This window comes from Rhea americana, unplaced genomic scaffold (assembly GCF_003343005.1).
Source record: "Rhea americana isolate MKP2758 unplaced genomic scaffold, rheAme1 scaffold_260, whole genome shotgun sequence".
NCBI classification, from domain to species: domain Eukaryota; kingdom Metazoa; phylum Chordata; class Aves; order Rheiformes; family Rheidae; genus Rhea; species Rhea americana.
Window position 1 is genome coordinate 734,969 of NW_028186380.1, and position 20,961 is coordinate 755,929.

At 38.0% G+C, this 20,961-nt stretch overlaps 1 protein-coding gene across 1 annotated transcript in view; it reads right to left on the minus strand.

Annotated features, from left to right (window-relative positions):
- Positions 1 to 406: 406 nt before the first annotated feature.
- PPFIA2 (PPFI scaffold protein A2) overlaps positions 407 to 20,961 on the minus strand; it is a 338,119-nt gene continuing 317,564 nt past the window's right edge. Inside the window, exons 25-34 of the mRNA XM_085307650.1 lie at positions 16,757 to 16,957; positions 14,616 to 14,678; positions 13,186 to 13,215; positions 10,679 to 10,854; positions 9,718 to 9,815; positions 7,497 to 7,672; positions 7,333 to 7,401; positions 6,207 to 6,366; positions 4,486 to 4,578; positions 407 to 721 (exon numbers count right to left, since the gene is read on the minus strand). Coding sequence (XP_085163776.1) covers positions 4,520 to 4,578; positions 6,207 to 6,366; positions 7,333 to 7,401; positions 7,497 to 7,672; positions 9,718 to 9,815; positions 10,679 to 10,854; positions 13,186 to 13,215; positions 14,616 to 14,678; positions 16,757 to 16,957 — 1,032 coding nt within the window. The 3' untranslated portion in view covers positions 407 to 721; positions 4,486 to 4,519. The remainder of the gene's footprint in view (positions 722 to 4,485; positions 4,579 to 6,206; positions 6,367 to 7,332; positions 7,402 to 7,496; positions 7,673 to 9,717; positions 9,816 to 10,678; positions 10,855 to 13,185; positions 13,216 to 14,615; positions 14,679 to 16,756; positions 16,958 to 20,961) is intronic.

Genomic DNA, 20,961 nt, shown 5'->3' on the forward strand with positions numbered 1-20,961 from the left:
TCCTAAGAGGTGAGCCATCATGGTGATTCTCTATAGATACCTGACATTTCTATTTTGTCTTTAGAGGTCCATTTCGGCTCCAGTTCCAGGTTATGTCATTCTATTATACATCATCAGAGGCAGGTGTTCAGCTTGAAATATTGACAGATTTTTTCAGTAAGAACATGTTGAAGCTTCTAATTTGCTAAACATATTCATTTGACTGTTACAATCCAAAAACTGTAAAAATGGTGAAATGAAAAGATACAAACAGTATTATTGACACTGTATTGTCAAATGTTTGCACTGAGACCCCATGTACCATAGATTTTATTTTAAAAAAATCATATTTATATCCATTTACATAAGACTTACACATTTTAAAAGAAATACATACACAGTAAATAYGTAAATGTCTAGTATTTTACAATAAAACAGATGGAACAATGTAAAAATGAGTGGCTTCATTTGATAAAAGCTTTGGATGTGCACTACTGCCAAATTTCTGATGACAGAAATGCTGCGAGGAAAGGGGGAGGTTATTTTTTTCTTTTTAAAATAATTTAGGTTTTTTTATTCTTGTTTTAAACTAATCAATACGTGAAAAGAACATCATAGCTCTTTGTCTGATAAACCTTACATGTTCTCTTCCCTATTACCCTGTTCTTGAAGAGAGTTTTAATGTTCTTTTTCCTAAGTAGTGGTAGTGCACTTCAGGTAAAGTAGAAGAAAGAGATGACATCTAAAGGAAAAAAAATAAATGTTAATTAGCAAAATTCTTTGATTCTCGTTTTGTCTAGGATGCAGTGACACCAACAGAAATATTATAGCACTGAATAAGCTATTGCATGATTTACTAAAACTTTAGTATCTGAGGACGACAATGATTCGTTGTTTAATTTTAGATCTGTCACATAAATCCATTAGTACATTTTWATCTTTTACTAAAATGTACTGAATCCTGTCCTAGATAGAACAAACACCTATTTTTGTCTATGTGTGTTCATTTTACAGCTATTTCTTGATGTTTTGATTCAGCAGTGGGGCTTGTGGTTTCCTGCATTTGGCACAGGCCTGAACACTGTGTGTGTGTGTGTGTGTATACATACATACATATACATATATATATATATATATATATATGCACACACATGTATGTATGTATATATATTTTTAAGGTGTATAGATGCTTTGACAACTCTGTGATTCTCTTTGTTCACTGCTGCTTGACAGCATGTGGCTTGACAGGGCCTTTATGGCCCTGGTGATTTCTTTGCTATGGACCAGCTGKTTGTAGATCATTTGCATCTTTTGGGAAGTTGTCTTCTCCATTTGTCTTTACAAATCCTCTTTGGAATCCTTCATTGATAATGGACATATTTGCTTTTGCCAAATTCCCTTTGATATTTCATTAGTAGAAAGCTGCAGTATGTTCCAGGACTCCCTCACTGTGGCAGTGAAACTCTCCTGACTGAGCCTGCTGACTTGGAAGTCAGTGTTTCATGAGTGTAGGGAACGTGTAGACAGTATAACTGCTAAATCAGCATTAAGTTACATCCTTCCACTGGCTAGGTAACTGCTTCCAGATGCTGGAAAGCATAAAGCCACCTCAGCAGAAGGCTTGCTCAGTCTCATATGCACTAAGATCAACTTCTCTTTAAGGTTATATGGCCAGACATTGTTTAAGGCTGCTAATGCTAAATGTTAGATCTTGGGAATGTGTTCACACTAGGCTGGGGCACTTCTGTTTGGAGGCTGCCAGTTCGTGTTTTCTGTTCACTCATCATAGAGGTTTCAACAAATGATTAAAAAAATACCTGAAAACGGAACTTGAAAGCATATAAATTGCATTGCTATGCATATTCCCTTTTATTATTCTCAAAAATTATCTTGTACTGCTGTTGTGCGACAACAAGCTCATCCAGCTTGCTGCTCTGCTGCTTAGTTAGACTCAATCCCATGTAAATATAATCATCAGAATACCACAACTGTTGGTTTACTCTAGGCAAGGTTAAATGGGACCTCCCTCTGACCTGGAAAATTTCAGGATTCACATTGTAATCAATAACCTTCCCTGTTGTCCAAGTAGCAGGCAGTTCCTTTACATGATGAAACTGCTACTCAGGAAATGTTATCCCAGTGAGATGGCTCCAGTTGCTTTGCAAACTTCTGAAAACGCTTCTGGGGTAGGTGGGTGGCTGGGTGTGCGCACGTGCGCTTCAACACACTTCACATCCCCCGTGTGAGCAGTGTAGATATTTAACCATTGAGCCTTTAGATTCAAGTCATTCATTTACTTAGGTTTACAAGCCTGACAGCATAATGGAAGTCTTTTCCCTGCTTACAATTCATATAATTTAGCCAAATGAAAGATTAATCTCTTTCTTTGCTTTCTGGATAGCTAAGCTACCTGACATTTTGAAATTGCACTTAAAAACAACTAGTTCATACCATCTCATTCCTTCTCTAGAAGGAGTAGGTGGTAAGTGAAAAGAAGCATTAATTTCAGTCATCTTCATGTTAGCCTTTGCAGTTTAGATCTAAATTTGACATTGTGTAGTATTCTGCCAATTATATACTAATCTTCAACACTTTGAAGCTCTATAGCAAACTTCAAGCATCAGTGTATGTGATACCCATCCCTGATCTTTGAAACAGTATGTACGAATATTCCTATAAAACACCTGAAATGTAATTTGAAAGCATACAACTTCAACCTAGTCAAAATTGTTTGCATTGGTGCCATAAAGTGTTTGAAAGAGTTAACTTGTATAGCTTTGTATAAGCATCTTTTTGCTTAAAATACATAATTCCAGTGTGTATATAGGGTCAACACATTTTTTTTTTTTCGTTTATGTATTTAGCTCATTAGTATTTAGACAATTACTGAATACAGCAGGAATATACAACTTACTTGGATAATCATAAATTACTTTTAATTAATATACTAATTTTCAATTTCTGCCCTTCTTGCACTTTTTAAAGCTGTGCACTCTTCCAAAATTGCAATGCTGAAGGAGATAATGCTGAAGGGTAATATGAAAAAGGAGAGGTGTCTCTGCTACAAATTTCTGCATCCATTGATTGCAGTGAGAGTACTCTGACTGACTTTACTGACATAACATTGAGCCCCAGTTTATACATATACACACATACAAGGATTTATGTAGTTTATCTGCTACATTATCATCTTGCAGGACCCTTTGTGACACTTCATCTACTTCAGGAAAAAAAAAAAAAAAAAGAGGGAGAGAGATCTCCTGTGTTTATTTTTCAGCAGCATTAAAAGCTTCCCTTTCTGCTTTATATTCATGCAGTCTCCTGAACAAATATGACACACACAATCTACATTTTCTACATGTAGAATTTCTTAGAACCTAAGTGCTTTTTGAACATGTCTACAATTAGCAAAATCTTGATGATGCCAAACATCTCCAGGCTTTAAAAAAATAAAAAGTAAAGAGAGAGAGAGAGATTGATTGATTGCTGGCTGGCTAGAAACAGCAGCAATTCCTTTCCTGCAGATCCTGGCATCACTTGTTTAGAACACCCTACAACCAAAGAAGCATTTAGATATTCGATGCCTGGTGAGGTTTTGGTGCTATCCAAGTACACTTTCCATCTCCCCTGTACKTCTCTGGAAAAAACAATATATGGAAAAGAAAACTATGTCCCTGAGAAGATAACAGCATGAAATGGTGCCATATTGATGGAAGCGCTTATCATGTTAGTCTTTTCTGTAAGACGATTTTGTAGCAAACAGAGTATTTTCCACAGAGCTCTGTTGGGAAGGATAACTGTGAGATTCATAGCCATATTTAAGTGGCAAGATCCTTTGCAGTAAGAACTCCAGTACTAGCTTTGATCCAGGGTTGCATCCATTGGCTTTCCTTGCTACTGGTTACTTCTGAATGATTTGAGAAAAAGGCAAGAATCTCTGTAATAGGTAACTTTAGAAGATTTTATGTATGGAAAGGTTGTGGCCTATCCAGCTACCTAATGATGTCCTAAGTTGAGTCATAGCATTCATTAAAATAAAAATAAAAACCTAGGACATTGCTTCTGCTATACTAGGTTTGTTTTTTTTTTTGTTTTGTTTTTTTTTGTTTTTCTCTCCAGCTCATGGCAGAACTATTTCAAGTAAACGCTTAAAASTAAATTCAGTCCCTGTGCCTATTCCTCTCTCCCCAGCTCTACCTTTAAGAACATACAAAATATGTTATGCTTGGTGAGCTACCATCTGAAGAGAGCAGTCTGAAAACAGCTGTCTCATCTGAGGGTATGATTGTGGTTTGTCAGCAGAGAGACCCTGCTATCTGAGAAGGGGAAAAGAAGAACTTTGCTTCTCCTGCCCTGGGCTTGAGACTGTTGTCTTGATCAAAAGGGCCCCCTAGTGAGTCTAAGGTCCTCTGCTCAGCGGTGGCCCTCACTTGAGTAATGCCAAGAAATACTGAGTGTAGTGTTCGTTACACAGACCTTCCATGATGGCCCCTTATGAATACTCACAACAATTCAGTGCTGGCTTCTTTGCTAGGCCTTGTCAGCATGAGTATGTACGAACTGTTGAGCTGTCTAACCTCTGCAGTCGTGATGAAGCAACTGCAAATTGCAAACAAACAAACAAACCAAAACCTCTTTAGAATCACGAAGAAAATCAATCAGTCTATTTCCYACTGGAAGGATGGCTATTGAGTTACACTGCAGCTCTTGATGACATGATCAGGGCATGGTCTAGCTCTCAACTTGTTTGGAGTTGCTTTATGTCTGGCATGCTCTTGAGTCTGTCTGCCTCAAGTGAGTTAAACAGTTTAAACCTTACTTTTATCTGTATTTTTGTGGCAGCTCTAACATATACCTATCATGCTGTTTAAGTAATAGAATGTTCTTAGCASTGGAAGATAGGAAGCCAAATCCTGGATGGAGATGCAGTCTTCATAGATACTTACGTTTAAGTCTACTGAGTTCAATACCCAGCTCAACAATATACTGTCTGGAAGACCTCAGACAAATCCTTAAATATCCCCTGTGCCTCTGTAAAATGGGAATAGTATCTTTTACTTCATGGTATGGCTAGAAGATAAAATCAGTTAATATTTGTAAAGTTCTTAGCTTAGTTATACAAGCCATGGAAATGCCTAGGGAACTAGTATCTTTAATTGTAAATGGAATTTGCCTTTAAAAGGATTCTTCTTGTCTTATGACTTTGTCATTGCCAAAAAGTGCAAGAGTAAAAGCAAAGCGTGCACATGAGCAGTGGAGGCAATGGAATATAGTGATGCAGTCAGTGTAAGTGATAGTTTTAAAAGGTGAGAGACTGCAATGGAATTTAGGCAGCTATATTGTCATACCAAGTTATTTAAAGTTACAAAATGTAATAACTACCAACAGTTTATTAAATTTCTTTAAAATGTAAGACAAGTCTATGAAGAGTTAAGTGCTCTTATAAGGAAATGGACAGTTGGCAGTACTTGCAATGGGCCAATTTGTGTGCTGGCGCTTCTGAGAACTTCGGAGCAGTATACTGACATGACTTTATTGTCCATGTACCTGAAGGAAAAGCTGCAGTGGGATTTGCCCCTTCTCTTACCACAATTTTTCATTTTACTTATTTTTTTATTATAATCTGCTTGTTACTTGTTACCATTGCCAAGTTAGTACGTCTTTTCAGATTTAAAAGATTTTAGAGAAAAATTAAGACTAATATTCAGTAACTGAAACTCAGCTTTTGCTAACTGCACTACCTATCTGGTTATTACTAATGTTTAACTGTTAGCAGCTTCAGTTATTTGGTAGTCAAAGCTGGTTGGTTTGAAGGCCAAAGAGGAAAATAAAGATGATAGACCCTTTTCTAAGTTCATCTTCTAAAATGAAATCCACCTACTAGGGAGGTTTATGAGCTGAAAAATGTTATCTGCAAGCTTACATGAAAGCCAGCAAATTAATTCCCCTCTTTTTGCATGTTTCCTTTGCACCCAGGAGGATGCAAAGGCTAGGTTTTATTTTTTAGATGAACACTGACATTCTGAATTAATGCTGAAAAAAATCATAGTATGCCAGGTCAGTGCTTCTCCATTCCCCAGTTCAGGTTTCCCAGACTTCATTCATGCTTATTCTAGTAAAATGAACTCAGCTGTTCTGTTGCAAGACAGACACGCACTAAAAGTCAGTTTAGCATGCTAGAATAAGCCTCTTGCTTTCCAACAGTAAGTGCAGAAATCACTGCATACCATCCGTTGTCATTTTCCGCGACTGCCCTGATGTTGTAGTTAGTCTGAATCCAGCTGGCAGCGTTTCGGAGGAGCCGGGCATCATGCTGATTCCGTGCACCTCACGTGGAGGAAACTGTCGTCGCCAGGAGGGGCCGCGTCTGAAGTTCTTGTCATCGCTCTGTCAATGCGCGGGTTTGTATTTGATGAAATATGAAAAATGAAGTCTGTGATTAATTATCTGGCTGTCTGTTGCCTCTCCTGCTATCACATTTATTTCACAACAAATACCCTACTCTGTTGCATTGCATCCAAAAACTATTGTGCATTTGAGACTTGCAAATGGAAAATGCTTTAGAAATTGTACTAGGATGGAAAGCTTTAAGTCTCTTGCCTGATATAGTAGAGGTTTTAAGGAAGTTCCAATTTAGCTGACACTAAAAAGTCCGATCTCTTCCAAATAAAAYGATAGAGAGCACCATAGTGTGCTGCTGCATTAGGATGCTTACGTAAAGTGCTAATAAAAACTAAGCACTCATGTGCATGCACAGAATTTACAGGCATCCCACATTTTGGGCAAGTCCTTTAAAGTTTTATTCCTCACATGCAGAAACCAAGACTTGAACATTTTTTCACTGGACTCTTACCTTAAGATGAACATTTTCTATAGATGGATTTGAGATTCCCCATCCTGGATAATTGCCCCAAATCACACTCTATTACATCTTGATTATCTTTAAAGAAAAGAACAAACACACACTTGTCTTTTCTTTTTTTCCTCTTTTCTTTTTGAAAGGAAGGATGCAACTGTCCTAAAGGATAGGCTACTGAGGCATTTCCCCACTCGCTCTGGCCAGTGCAGCTTCCACTCCTTCCTGCCCGTGTCCTCTATGGAAAATGTTTATTTAAGGTAAGAATCCAGTGTAAAAAATTTAATATCCAAATGATTAAAAAAAAGAATTACGAATATGTTGCCATAAAGAGGGTATTTAAAAAAACCTTGATTTTGGCATTTCCTAATTTTTCACAACTATAAGTAACTTGACTCTAACAATGTGTGAATTAACATATCTTCATGCATTGCATTATATTTTTATAAATATGTTACTGTGATATTTTAWGAATATTTTAAACAAAATTTAATTACTTCCTCAAGTCGTCTTTCAGTTCCTAGTGCTAAAAGGTTGTTGTATTCTCTCTCAAGGATCTGCCGTGCCTAGAGATATCAAAGGAAATAATTAAAATGATTGAGGATGAATAAAAAAATGATAATGGGTACAGACTATTTAGAAGTAGCATGAACAAACTTGCCTGGGTGTTTTGTGTTGGAATCTGTAATAATAAAGCTAAACTGCTGTAATCAAAGTTTTCGTCAAGTGCTATAAGTGAACCATGAACACCACTTTCTAGAATATTATTTGCATATTCTCGTAGGCCAATAGCTTGTATCCAGCGTATGACTCGATCATTGCTCCATACCAGCACATCTGTAAGGACATAACATGTGTTCAGTCTCCTGAGMCCTGATAACTTTTAAACTGCACAAGTCCATGCATATAGTTGTGCATGCACTGTAGATGTCCTACTGCTTCATGTTTTATATGAGGAATGATAGCAAGCTATTAATATAACTTCAATGGCTTCAATATCTCCTTCAAAACCTGAGGTGTGGGAGTATGTAATCTCTGTGATTTTAGCCACTTTAAGTAAAACGTTTATTCTATACTATGTATGTTTCTAAAGAAGAAAGGTGTTCCAGAAGGCACCTCCAGAAGACAATTCCTCCCACTCTTTTAGTTACCTATTGCCCTTTTCTCTTTCTCAAGTSCTTAACCTGCAGAGAAAGGTGTCTCACCTTGCAGACAGCTGTATTTAGTAAGTAACTCAAAAGAAAGAAACCTGAGAAAGTACAGCGGTGTCATTACAGACACACACRCAAAAAAGCCCTTTTCAATTTGTAGGAAAGATTTTACAGTTTAACAGTGAAAGGGAGGAGAAGAAATAGCAGTTCCTTGCTTCTAATGCTTCACTTGAGAGATTTGTATCAAACATTTTAAGAGTCAGGTCATCACCTGCCATTTTACAACATGCCATAAAGCAAACCATGAATTCACAGTTTTAGAAACTATTTTTACTTCTAAAGGCTGGTCCAGCTCTTAAAGTCCATGCCAATTACAAAGCTATGGCAACAAAATGAGCTACAAAACTATTTTTGAGGATCTAGCTATTAAAAAGAAAAGACTGAACTCTGTAATATTAAAAGAAAGTTACTTATACTGATCTTTATACTTGTAAGTAGAAAAAGTAATATGGTGTTCTGTATTGCTAAGTGATCAGGCTTTTTCCTGATTAGGACCCGTGGAGGAAGTAGGGCATAGCTGTTCCTTGGGGCAAGCATTCTCCATCCTGCACCAAGAGCACCTCAAAATTTGGGATCAGGCTTGGCTGAAACCCAGCATGGCAGCCGGGAATCACTGAGACTGAATCCCCCAGGAACTGTGTCTAATTAGTGGATRCGTAACAGGATGAAGGTTGGGACAAGGCTAATAGCTCCTATCRTTATGAGGGCTAGCACTGGAGCAACACCAGAACCTGAGACCAATCACCAATTCCTCCACCTGAGACCCCAGCTACACCTGGTCAGGCTGACTGACACTGGGGCCTAAATAGCCAGCTCCAAGTCTTTGAATTAGTACATGTCATCGTCGGAGTTGAGCAAGCGCACGCTTTCATGGTAGCCATTCACTCCTCCTCTACAGTTCCCATTTTTTTCAGTTCCTCCTATCAGCACTGTGCTTGAGATGCATTAACTGCTGTCATTCTCTAGAGCTTGCGATGCTTAAAGGAATCAAAGGATGCACTTCTGACGATGGGAACTCTTACTGTCACATATAAGAACCACTACACAATGAGCTTGCAAGTGCTCTCAGAAGTTTTACACACAAAAAGCCTTTTTAAAACAGCTATTAAATCTTTTAATAAGCCCAGTTCTGTTGGGAACTAACCTTTTAGATCAAAGCCTAACAGAGAGCAAAATATTAAATTGTAAACTCAAAAGTGTTCATTTTCCTCAAACAACTGCCTCAGTGGTCCCCCCTCCAAGTAACTTTGACTGCAAAACACATTTTGAAATAAGAAATCAAGGGCAAAGATTGTTCAAAAGCAGGAATGTAGTGTTAGGGTCCTGAGTCCTCAGATTTTCCAGTGTTGCTCCCAGCAAGTCCCACTGAGGCTATTTGGCCTTCTGTTTCTGAGACTGAGGGAGGCTGGGTTGAGATCTGCCCCAGAATCCACTTTAGCAAATTGTGTATAGATCAAACCACCATTCAGAACTACAGCCCCAATTTAGCAAAGTACTTAACTGTGCATAATTTGAGCATTTTTTGTGTGTTCTGAAAAGAGGGATGGACTTATTTAAGCTTTACTTGAAGCACATGCTTAAATGCTTTGCTAAAATGGCATGAGAAGGGGTTGATAGTGTGAGGCTTCAAAAGAAGAAACATTCCCAGTATTCATTCCCAGGAACTATCACCTTTTATTTCATGCTGACTCATTTCTCTTCGCTTTTCCAGTTCTTTTCTATCATAATTCAACCTCTTTAAACACATGATTCCATATTGCAAGCTTGTTCTGTTATTTAAAGAGAAACATTTACAGAGTTAATAAAAATAATTTTGAAGATGGGAACATACTTAGGATGCATTTCCTGCATTTCACATGCGGTCTTTCATCATGCCCAAGTAGCAAATCTTGAGGCATGTGTGGAGAGCAAAACGCCCTCCAAAAAGAGCAAAAGAGCTCCACAGACTTTAAAAATGAAATGGGCAAAACCCAAATGAAGACGTTTGAATAAATGTTCTAAAGTAAGAAACCGAAAGCATTCAAAATTGTATTCAGAAAAGGTCAGCCCTTTTGAGCCCACTGAAATGTTTTGTCAAATCAAGCCTTACAAAGAGGTGTCAAATCAGACAGTAAAAACAAAACAAAATGACCCCCCCCATACACACATCTTGTCATATAACCMAAATTCCCCCTAAAATCTCAGTGAGTGTATTTCCATATCTCCAGTTTACCTTCCTGGCTATCTCCCTAGACAACTTGACCAGCTGTCAATTTGCTTTTAGTCTTAACAGCTGTTGTGTGTTGCACACAACAGCATTTCATTATTATATCTCTGACCTTCGGATCTTAGTCTACTTTTTTTTGACCTTTTAGACGACTTAAGAAATTGTTACTATTTATGTATTGTCAAGGCTTTATTTATTAACAGCTCCCTGCTCATTTTGGAGCTATCTATAACAATATTTAGTTACGAGAGCAGTGCAGTTGCTATTTCTGAAGGAACTCTTCTCAGGCCTGACTGATGGCCCTTGCTCTCTCTGYGGTTGGTCAAGCAAGAACAACAAAAAATAGGCACTTTTATTCTGTGCAGCACTGAACACTACATCAGACACAWAGAAGTCTGTAAAGGTGTAGTCTTTATGCAAACCTACCGATGAAAGCTATCGACCATTTTTAAGTGCACACGCAGATCTTTCTTTGTGAGATGATCTAACATCCTTGCATCTACCAGGCATTCCATAAAATAACTGCGGTACTGAGGTAAGCCCAGACTGGGGAGCCATTCGTTACCTATCCATTCGTGGTTCATATCGCCATAAGCCAGGGTCTACAGGAAAAAAGGAAAATTGTTTAGTTTGTTTAAGGCCATACTGCAGAACGAAGACAAAAAATATAAACTAAGTTTCTTTCCAGTAAGACTTCTCAGTTTAGGAAATTTGACTAAGAGCAGCATTCTGGTTTTGCATTATTTTGTCACTTGAGTTTTAAGCCTCTGTGAGGTATTTGTTACTAATAGCAATATTTTCACTTTGCTATATTTTGTTTTCTAGCTTTGTAAAATTTTAACATTTTTAAATTTTAACATTTGTTGTAATAATTTACAGTTTCAATTTTGAAACATCATAYAATCAAAATGTGTTTGTTTCATAATCTTACTGGCTTTCAATAGAACTTCTACTCCTACAGCACTTATGCTAGGTTTAAATTTGGTAATACAAACTTGGCCCCCGTGAATCAACTGGGGTTTGGGCCAACCTTTAATGGAGGCTTTGATTTCCTCAATAAGATCTAACAACTGGTCTCATTAACGCAATTCCTGGTTATACATCTGTAACTAGCTCAAAACTAAGTGCATCACATGCAGAGTCAATAAGTTAATTCTTCAAGATAGTAGCAAAGCAGATTCATCCCTGAAGCTAGCCTGCAGGCACAGAGCTACTTTAAGGTAGAGCTGATATTTCAGTATCAAGAAGAAAAAAAATACATTAAGAAAACCCCACATTGAACTACTTTTTATATGGATTGCATAGCTGAGATGCACAATATTTACAGTCTAATCTCACTATTGTTAATTATTTTGCTACTGTTAAAGTTTAACAGAAAAGAGAATTCATAAATTGCAAGATTGACACCTTCTCAAGAAGATGGTGCTCAGTTTTTGAGCAACACTTAAGGCCAGCTATCTTTATTTTTCTGTACATCTCCTGGCATTATAGACAAAAGGATAACATAGTAGGAAACACATAGGGTGTATTTCCTGTGGGGAAAAAATAATCCTCTCATCCCTAATTCTTATGAAATTTTGAAGGGAAAAGGACAGCCCTAAGTAAAGGAGTAAGACTGTGCAAGTGTGTGCATGTATTATACAGAGAGAAAAAGAGGCTTAAGGATATTAATATTTGATAGTCTAACCAAAGTGATAAACTTTATTCCTAATTATACAAAACTATTTGTAGATTGATACTTGTGCATGATTTATACAATTGTGCCTCTGACTTTTCTAAAAAAATCTTGTATGATTTTAGAAATGTTAAATCTTAAACTCCTCTTGGAATATTTTGCTACAGACGGCTCTCAAAATCRAGGAAAACCTTTTTCTAGCTTTAGCTGGCAGGTAGAAGGTATCTCTAAAAAGTATCTGGTTAYGAATATTTAGCCTTTCTCTGAGCGTGGATTTACCAAGCAAAAATTAGGATAGTGATAAGAAGCAGTAATATAAAGATGTGACCTAAAATGCCTACCTATTTGATCTTCCTGTACATGACCTGATGCAGGGGGCACTGCCAAGCATCCCTGTCTGGCCTGATGCTGGTGTTTTCCCTTCTCGTGAGCCGCCCCGTGGGAGCGGGTCACCACACAGGACTCGACTCAGGGATGGATTTCAGGTCTCAATTCAAAGCTCAGCTCTGCCCCCCCTGCATTTTTTTTTTTAATCAAATGTTACTCTAAATGAAAACCAGACACTTGAAGTTAAGAGGGGAGTTTGCCAGTGTGTGGACTAGAAATAACCTCCTCAGCTCTAATTCTTTGGGACTTTAAGGGGAAAAGGAATGTCCTACGTAATGCCCTACGTAATGGGACCGTGTATGTTCATGCATGGCGAGAGGACTACAAATCCTGTGAGATGAATGCATGGGCACACTAAGCTCCTYACTCTTATTGCTACGGTTGGAAAATGCTTTCCACTGGCATTTGGGTAACCCTGAATTTCCTCATTCCTTTAGGGTATTTCAGCCCATGGAACTATTTGGTTTCTGGCTAACAAGATATTTGCAGCTATTTCCTTGAATCCTCTTTCCTAATTCCTTTTCATCCCAGGGACATTAACAAATCATTAATGGTTGGCCCTGTTAAATAAAGGACTGTGTTAAGGCCCTGAAAAAATTAAACTGTAGAGCACTTATAGAGCAATTTCATTAAGCTGTGCTGCAACATCTTTTTAGAAATATATTTGCAACAAATGTACCTCTTTGTGCTTTACCTAGCAAAGCTGTCCAGAGAGTATTTTCTTTGCATTAGAAGAAGTGTAAAATGAATGAATTATAATTCAATCACTGTGCTAATGTCACAATACTAAACTCTTCTATGCCTACTGATGCAATGTATTAACACAGGGTATTACTCGTTTTCCACAAAATATCACACAAAAGGGTCATACCTGAGCCCAGCTGCCTTCTTCAGACTCTTTCTGTGTTATCAGCAGGAAGCAATTAGTAAAGCAGGTAAAAAGACAATAAAAATGAGTTAAAAAGAAGATGCAAACTGTTTCATGCATATGTTAATCTTAGTACAAATGAAACCACACACATAAAATGTGCTGATAAAATATCTGAACTCATGTCTGTGGCAACACCCTGGGCTAAACTACCTGAATTACAAGTTAAGATAAAGAACGTAAAATCTTAGTAGGGCCAATCTAGCTAGGTTTGCAAGACATAAAATCTTTATAGCTTGGTGAAACTTTACAGCATTGTCTCAAGATCTTTTTATAGTTTTCCAATCAAAACAAACTCATTTGTTCTTCAAAGTTGAATATTAACAGAAACATTTTTGTTTCTATTTAAGTATTGCAACAGTCACAATAAAAGCTGTGAGTTTGTGAAGAGATTGTAAAGGAACTTTTTATATAATATTTTTACKATCAAAAAATACTGCTCTGCCTGGCCACCTAGCCAGGATCAACTCTATTTCTGGCCAACTGAGTATTGTTATATTGGGATTTATCTTTACCAACAATAATAAAACTGAAAAGCAGCTTAAAAAAACCCATACTGATAAGAATTTACTTTATGAATGTTTGTGAGAATACATTAAATAGTAGAACAAGCATAAAATGCTAAGAAATCAGCCTTTACTGCATTAAGATTTAGGTTTAGCTCCTTTCCCCACTATTTATAGATTGAACTGACTGTAAAGTTTTTGAAGTTAAAGATAGGGTTTTCATGTATCTTGCTGTAAAAGATTATATTGTCTTTTGTCGTTAGGGAGTTGTTGTTATGAAGTAATGARGTGCTAAAACCAAAACTTAAAATATCATATGTTCCAAGGAAAACAATTGGAATGGTTAACTAAAATCTATTAATATATATTTATGTCCCCATAGATCTACTAAAAATAAATAAATGACACACAGAGCATGTCTTAAATCAAAGAACAGGAATACACTGGTATGGACACGGAAGACTCAAATCTATTGAAAATATTGAATTGTGATTAAGCACCATTTTCAAGCCTTTTTTTCAGTTATTTCTTTCTGTTTCATCAAAACCAGATAAATGGATATGTTGCACCTGAAGTGGCTACAAGTTCATTTTACTTAATGAGGTTTTACACTGGCAATGAAACTGTAATGTGCTGTAAAACTCCAATACCATTTTTAGGGTGCTGCAACCCTTGTGGTTGCAGTACAGCTTGTAYATTCTTCTGCAGAGAAACAACATAATTGTCCTTTAAATTCGCTTTCACTACTCCTTTTGCCTTTCTAAGCGCATGCTTGGGAAGAGGAGATAGCATTCGTGTAAAAGCAGATACATCTTTCCTCTCTTTCTAGCACTGAAACGCGGTTTAAATGAAATTGGAGAGACTAACCGTTTTAGCTGGAGCAGCGAGATTTTCCATTTCTTCGTGGGTCACCCAAACATTGCCTGAGGGCTATTAACAAGGCCCGCAGGGAAGCAGGTGCAATCCGCATTAGGTAAGCAGTGGTAAAGAAGAAAGGCAGCACCACTGTAAGTTAACAGCGYATAGCATCACTGTGAGCACAACCACGGCCTTGCCTCTATCGAGCCGCAGCTAGAGAGCGAACTTCGCACARCGCGCTCTGTCTCTTTGCTTTACAGGGCTCCGAACAGACGTCACGGATTATTTTAACTAGAACTGACGGACGAAACGTTTAATCCGGTRGAGTACCGTCCCAAAGGAAAGAGTGAGAATTAAAAGTCAGGCTTCACACGCAAGCRGCAAGCGCGACCTTTAGGTCGTAACTCTGGAGGGAAGCTGCCGTTCTGAAAGATTTTCCAGTCTAAATATTCTGCGCACATCACACGCTCTTATTGTAATCTAAATAAACATTACTTCCCACACATTTCTGAAAATCAAAAATGTCAAGAGAATTCATTTGTAAAACTATTTTTCCCCGTTCTATCRTTTTCAGTGAGATTACTGCTAGGACAGTGAGACAAGGAAGGGGGAGGTGGAAGCCTGCTGTGCCCATAGGGTGGAAGGTGCTGTGCTCTCCTGAGAGGTCAAGTAAATTCACTCCTTTTTCGAGCAAGAGGAAAGGCAGAAAGACTTAGGACTCGGAAGTGCACTTTCCACAGCAGTACAACTTTCTGCAGCCAGTTACTCAGGGAGAAGTCAGAAACAAAGCAGAATTATTCCCAGTATCRAATGTTTTACATGCCACAAATGTYGTTCCCCTTATGCTTTGAATCAAAGAAAAAGCATGAAATTTGTTTAGTAATTCAAGGTTGTATTGAGTGCATACTGCTTTACTTAAGTAAAACACTTGCATTATGGTTCATAGTATTACCATGGTTATAAGACATATAACGGTTCTGTGGGGAGAAAATATCAGAAAAATAGTTGTAATTTTTATAGAATTTTAGCAATGTCACAATAAAACACTAGTGAACRGGAACATCAGATTTCTGTTGCCCAGCTTCTCAACTGCCTACATATCTCTGTGATTCTGGATCAAATGCTGAACCCCCTTAGAGGATTTCAACTCCAATTCCCACCAAAGGATTCTTTAAAAATTCTACGAAGGTCAGAGATGAAAGGACATATGAATATTATTATTATAATAACCTCAGCAGTAGAAGTCTGATCTGCACAWCTTGAGTAGTAGTCTTTGTCCTTCACCTTTCTGCATACTTCCCACCTGACCAAGCCTCTTTTTTTTGCTTATTCAGTATTTTTGTTACAGCCTCTGTTGTCTCTTTCATAGCCATCAAGATCTGGCTCTCATGAAACTCCCTTTCTTTACTTGTTTCTTTTTTCTCCAATGTTTTTACCTGTTTTTCTTCACTGTCCAACAAAACATGCTTTCTGTCTATAGCACACACATTCACATTCTCCCCCAATGTACGTTCTTACTCTTGCCTCCTTCCTTTCGGACCTGTGTCTGTGCTTCTCCTTCACCTGCCTCCTTTCCCTCTGCTGCCATGCTCTCTCCTCTCCCTTCCCCCCCAGGAGGCATGCACTCCCTTGCTCCCTTCCCAACTCCATTTATTGCTTCTCTTAAAACGAAAAGCACAAAGAAATTGAAGTCAGCAGGCCTGGACTAAGCAATGTTTGAAAGGATGCAAAAAAAGGGAGCATAGAAACAGGACACAAGAGACCTGTGTTCCTACATCTGCCTGCCTCCCCCCAAAAAAGAAAAAAGGCTGAGTGAGAAACACAATTTGATTTCATTGGGAGAGGTGACTTGAAGAGAGAAGGGCAAAAATACAAGCAAAATTGCAGATAAGATGCTCAGTACTGATTATTTAGGTAACATCAAAGTTAATCAAAAGCACATCTTAAAACGAAGAATATGCACTAAAAGAAAAATATCAGTGATCAACAATCAGGACTGTGATGAATGGTACTCCTTGTCTCTGTAGGACAGTTCACACTGACTTTCAAGTGTGTTACCCAAATTATGAGCYGCTCTTGTGCTACAAGAGTTATTCTGCATACTCTTACAGAGGCAAGCAGGGAAAAAAAATCAGTTGAACATGACTCACTGTTCTGGATGTTGGAGGTGCTGATGGGCTTGTAAGAGATACCATCTCCTGGATTGCTAGGCGGAGTTTCAAGCGGTGAAGAGGATTGCTGATCCCAATTTCTCTTTGAATCTCAGTATCAGACAAAGCAGACATAATAGCTCCGCTCTTCACGTTGGCACGGCAGGCAGCGACATACCAAGCTGGCATTCCTAGCCAGAGCTGTCRAGATAAAGAATACCCCAATTCAGGCATGCTGAATTTCATGAAATTAGTCATCMAGGCACCTTTCAGCCTAAATAAGCATCATACTATGCACAAATGAGAATGAATATCATAATATTTAATAATATGATATTGTTTCAGAACCTTTGAAATTGCCGTGACTTCATACAAACACTTTCTGTTGCTTTCACTGTAAACAGAAATGTAAAGCAAGGGATATTTTGAGTTCCTTTTAGAGCTACRCATCTGCATCACTTGGACTACCCCTTTCCTGGGCCTTTAATAGTGATTTGTGCCCATCTTTGCCATTACTGGAAAGCTGTTTGACAGTCTTACCACATAGAGAAAACAATTGTRTAGGAACTTATTARCTTTATTTATTTATTTTACTGTTATGCTAAAATAGTTTTTTCTCTCTTTCCGTGTTAGTCCCTACAGTGTGCTCGCAGGGCACAGGCTTATCCTTCTCAGTTTTTATTTTTTTAGTACAGATAAGCCAACCACAGTGCAGATGCCCAACCTAATGAGACCTGGGCTTACTGCAGATTTGGGACCTGTCTCATAGATCATTTTACTCCAGCTAGAAATTCCTGTAATCAAAATATGAGTACAGCTATGGCACATCCGTATTCAGCAGATATGCACTTGCCACTTAACATTTTTTCTTTCGTTATCTTAGTCTTGCTAGCTGGCAACAGCCCCTTGTGCTGACACAGCTTCTCAGTCTTTCCTTGTAAGAGGGACTCTCCACTTCCCGCCACCGTGCCTGGCACCCACTCAGTATGAATTCTGCTAGGTTTTCTCTGTTTTCTCCTCTTGTGCTACCTCATTCCTATGACTGCGAGTGTCTACAGATCTTTTCTCCTAAAGGACTTAATTTCTATAGGAGGGATACATATAGATGTGAGGTTTTTGTCACAGAATGAAATATATTCTGCTACAGAGAAAAGAACGACATAAGCAGCGAATGCCACAACCACTGAGGTTTTGGGGGATAATATAGTCAAAGAGACAGACCGACCTACTAAGGAGCTTAACTCCAGGAGACAGCTGACAACCGTGAAACCTGGGAGAGTAAAACACTTCTCTCTTGAGAGTAGCCCTCACCTGCCTTCTCTCCTCACCATTTTCCAAACTACTGTCATACATGGGTTGGTGCTGTGAATTACAATTTTTAATATATAGTTCTCCCCCATCGGGATGGGGAAGCATGACGTTTAAGATTTCTACTGGGCAAAAACAGCTACTATTTTAGATTTTGTGACATGGAGTGTTGTCGTGTATAAGTCACCCTTCACTACTTAACTCTTAATGTACATGGGTATATATACTTACATATACATAAAATATATGTATATACTTATACACCTACATAATTAGAGTAYTGATCTGTTGTACTTCACTGTACTGTATAATATTCCTTCAAATACGAATCATCAAAAGCACTTTTCAGATATACTGATTAATGACTGATGGTCTATAGTGGCATCTTATTTTAACCCACTGGAAACCTGCTCATCAGCCTACAACACACTGATAYTACGTGATGGTAGTCATTATGCCCTACATTTTCAGTAGTTTGTATTCATTYCGGTTAGATAGCCTTTAACAATTACCTGTGCCTGAATTTCACTGAGACAGAGCATACGTGACCCTCACTGAGGTCTCTGAGACCTCTATCTTTCTGTGCATCTCAAAAAGGCCACTCAGAATTAGTTGATTACATGATTTTCAGATTTTACTCTTAACAATGGTTTACGAAAAGAAAATATGAAGTCAAGGGAATTATTCAAAATATGTCAGCAGGAAAATCACCAGTAAATTTGGAAAGTAGAGACAAATAGAAACTTTTTTTAATTTGATTTCTAATGGGATAGTGAAATACTGAGAAATTATTAACAAGTCTAAATCTTATCTGGGAAATACTTACTGAAAATACTCATCATTTTTATGTCACAGAGAAAACAGACAGAAATACAAGACTCCCAAAACAGCTAATATAGGCTTTTCTATACTGACTCCTGGTATATCAGAAAGCTTGAGGTATGACTGCAAGATGTTTTGAGAAGTCCTTCCTACTGATGGGATGAATGACTGCACTCCATCCACTGTTAGTCTGAACCTTAAAGATACAATCCACTTCCACCTAACTGTAATGAAATAAAGCTTCGTATGGCTGTGACAGTCAAAAAAATGAAAACAAAAACTACATAGATCACATCCATCTGTGTTTAAACAAAGGACCATGAGAAATCTGTGCATAGCTTTAAAATACACTTAATATCTTCACTTAATTTGATGTTACATTCTTTCCCACATGCACCTGAAAAGGAGGAAAGCTTTAACACTGTGAGCTCTTCACCCTGAAGTAATAGATTCAAATGTTTGCTGCACGTTAGCTAGATTAGTTCTTTAACAAACAACCGTCTGTATCAGAAATGACCATCCAGTCAGACACAGCAGTCTCTGGAAAGAGGACACGTTTGTTCTTCTAGGCAGAGATATCCACATATCAGGAGTGATATACTTTACTAGATAGTTAAGGAAGCTCCCAGTTCTTAAAACGTACCTCAACTATCTACATACCAGCAACCAGAATGAACGCAAAGGCTGAAAAGTTAAGCCCTGAAAAGTTTGGGAATGTCACAAGGGCAATCACATCCAGTATTTTAACATTGCCCTTTTGCTCTTTTAATGTTAATTTGGACTTATATTCCATGATCAGACATTATGTTTTCCCCAGGAGGGTATGAAATGCACAGTGTCCATCTGCTGACTGTATGCACTGATGCTCATTGAATAAATTCAATACTTCTGCCCTCATGTGTTTTTATCATCTGTATACAACCTGCATTGAATACAACACAGAAGTTGCCCATAGTGCCTGTTCCTCATGGGCACTCCTGTGCTGTTCTCATCATATTTCCCAAGAAGTTCACACACATCAATTTCTCTTTACAGCCCCTCTTTCAGACAGTGGAGGGCATATCCTATTTTGCAGCTAGATTACGGCTCAGCTTGTCTCCAAACTGTCTCCAAATTTTGGATCACCAATTTAGACATCAAAGGACATTTTTTTTCCAAGGAACGTACAGGTTTTTGTACATTCACCCTTCCAGATGATCAGTTTTGACTACAGTAGTGACTACTCTTGACTGACACTTGACTTGAATACACTTGACTGACAGAAATCTGGCTCTCAAAGACTATTGAAGTTATCTGAAAAAGTCATTTAATAGCCAAATCAATACAATGAATCTTCCTTATTTACAGAGATTGTTTCTTTTGAAGGAAGRAAGATATTGCCCCATTTTCCAAGGTAACGTCTAAATGCTTGTCTGCAGTTTTCATTTCACCTTTTTCATTGGGCAACTTCAACAACTATAACATGATGCAAACATTTTGTGGCGTTCTCCATCTTTTCTTTATTCCCTGAGTATACCGGGCTCTGTGCTCTTGGGCACACACTTCTTACTGATTTCAACAGGAGAAAGTTCAAACTCTCAGCAAGGGTAAATCTTCTAAGAAATTCCCAACTGATGAGTCTGTTGTCTGCAAAACTGCAGATAACACAGTAGATGTGCACTGGGATGCTGAATGAAGGCTAGAGGAGGAGCTTGGCACTCCCTAACATTGGGGGCAGGGTTAATCTCTGAGCTAATCCAAAATTATGTATGTAGACTAAACTGTTCCCTATGGGGAAGGGTAGCTACTTCCAGAGAGAGGGACTGAACACATGCATCTTTCTTTTTTTGGTGCTATTTTAAAATGGGATGACTGATTCACATAGCTATGATTAGATGGAATGAGATTATCTTGACTTTCTCACCTCAGTATTTCATGCAGCATTTTCTAGGTACTTGTTTTTTTAAGAAGGGGAAAACCCAGCAAATTGATGACACCTGCAAGAGTCATCAGAATAGGTGGGACTATAAATCCATTGTATAGACAGTTGTTTCTGGACCACTAAAGAGCTTGTAGTCGCATCAAGCTGTGTAAGA